At 39.1% G+C, this 1,895-nt stretch overlaps 1 protein-coding gene across 1 annotated transcript in view; it reads right to left on the reverse strand.

The window, feature by feature from the left end:
- The window catches only part of LOC102194506 (alpha-2-macroglobulin-like), a 93,274-nt gene extending 92,867 nt beyond the window's left edge, over positions 1 to 407 (reverse strand). The window contains exons 1-2 of the mRNA XM_013915394.1: positions 328 to 407; positions 8 to 168 (exon numbers count right to left, since the gene is read on the reverse strand). Of these exons, the coding sequence (XP_013770848.1) occupies positions 8 to 168; positions 328 to 407 (241 nt within the window). The remainder of the gene's footprint in view (positions 1 to 7; positions 169 to 327) is intronic.
- Positions 408 to 1,895: the final 1,488 nt, after the last annotated feature.

A 1,895-nucleotide genomic window follows, 5' to 3' on the forward strand; every position in this document is an offset into this window, starting at 1 on the left:
CAAGTATGAAAATCTTCATTGGATGTATGTGTGAGCAGGGTTGTATTCTCCTCTCTGGACATCAAAGTGACAGTCATGACCACAGTCTCACTGGGCTGCAGAAGACTTGCACAAAATTTGGTCTCAGCTCCAGCTTCTATAACTGCAGGAATGGCCACCAGGTACTGCCTGCAGACACAGACAGATGAACACATAAAGCACTGACAAAGAAGGAAACCCCAAACCAGTACTCGTGCAAACTTTAACTACAACTTTGTGACTTTGTTACACACAAAGTCACAAAGCAAACAAATTCTATTTTTCTTTATAAAGAACACTTAAACTTACGGTTCAGCCACCGCTTGATCCACACACATCCAGCTCAGGAGGACACTCAGTGTCCATGTCAGAATTCTTGAACAGCCCATGACTCACTGCAAAGATTTTCAGAGTCAGCGTCTGTTAAATAGACACCCCCTCAACCCCCATGCCCCTCCCACTTAGCACAGATACCAACACCCATGACCAGCCCCTTCTGTTTGGTCTCCAGATATCTTAAAAGCACAAAAAGTTGGTCATGCAAAAATTCTACAGGTCAAAAAATTCAAACAATTTTAAGATACTTAAGATGTAGGTTTTTTTTTTATCCACAGACTTGTTTAAGACCAGGTGCTGTCTTCAAAATTAAAGCAAGTAGTAGTTTTTTTTAAGTTTTTAGTTTTCAAATGTGTATTCCATTCTATTTATACTAACACTGGAGAGAGAGAAGAGTTATTTTTTGTAAGTATTGATGTTTTCCTAATATTTTACCAAAATCCAGGAAGGAAATGTGGTTGCAGTGAGTGAAGTGTTGTAACAACTACTGATCTGTAATGGCATTCTGAAATAACAGATAACATACATAACATACATATCACAGACGTGATACAGAGTAACACCATGAAGATGCTGACTGAGTATGAAACACAGGATGATCGCTGTGTTGTGAATTAGGGGGCAGGGTTTAATAAGAATATTTTCTTCTTCCTGCTCCTTTTCACACATGGTTGTAGTGTTTTTTGATAGAAAGTGTGGTTGGTTTGTTTGAATTGTTGTACCAAGTGTGAAATAAATAAATAAATGAAAAATGAAATTATGAAGAACGTGTCATAAATTAGTAGAAAGGTCACCCGAGCACAAAGCACTGTAAAGGTTCCACAAGTTTATTTACAGATTTAGGCAAGGGGGAACAGAAGCAGTCAACAGAGCAGGCATTTTTGGCTTTTGACTTCCAGTAGTGGCATGCACACATGTGAATAGACCTCACGGGTTCAGGTTTTGCGGCAAGATTTGCACAGAAACAGGTATTAATACAGGGCATCCATGCTGTTCTCCTAATAATTTCATGGCTTGCTCATATTCACCTAGGGCAGGGGTCAGCAACCTTTTACACCCAAAGAGCCATTTGGACCCAGTTTCCACACAAAAGAAAACACTGGGAGCCGCAAATACTTGTTGACATCTAAAATGAAGATAACACTGTATATATTGCTTTTTACCTTTATGCTTTGTGGGAAAAACTAAGGTGCGTTGCTTATGAAATCCATGAAGTGCTACAGAGAAAATTATATTTTATTTAATAATAATAATGATAATTGATTGCATTTATATAGCGCTTTTCTAGGCACCCAAAGTGCTTTACAATTCCACTATTCATTCACTCTCACATTCACACACAGTTGTAGCCACAGCTGGCCTGGGGCAGACTGACAGAAGCGAGGCTGCCATATCGCGCCATCGGCCTCTCTGGCCTCTATTTATGTATTAACACATTTTTAAAGAAATATAACAAAAGGAAAGACACCCAGCTGAACTAAAATGATCCATGTAGCAAACAAAAACTGTTGTGAGCCGCCAGCCTTAACAATAAGTACTAA

This window comes from Pundamilia nyererei, unplaced genomic scaffold, assembly GCF_000239375.1.
Source record: "Pundamilia nyererei isolate P.nyererei 1_Seehausen unplaced genomic scaffold, PunNye1.0 scaffold00298, whole genome shotgun sequence".
In the NCBI taxonomy this organism is placed as follows: domain Eukaryota; kingdom Metazoa; phylum Chordata; class Actinopteri; order Cichliformes; family Cichlidae; genus Pundamilia; species Pundamilia nyererei.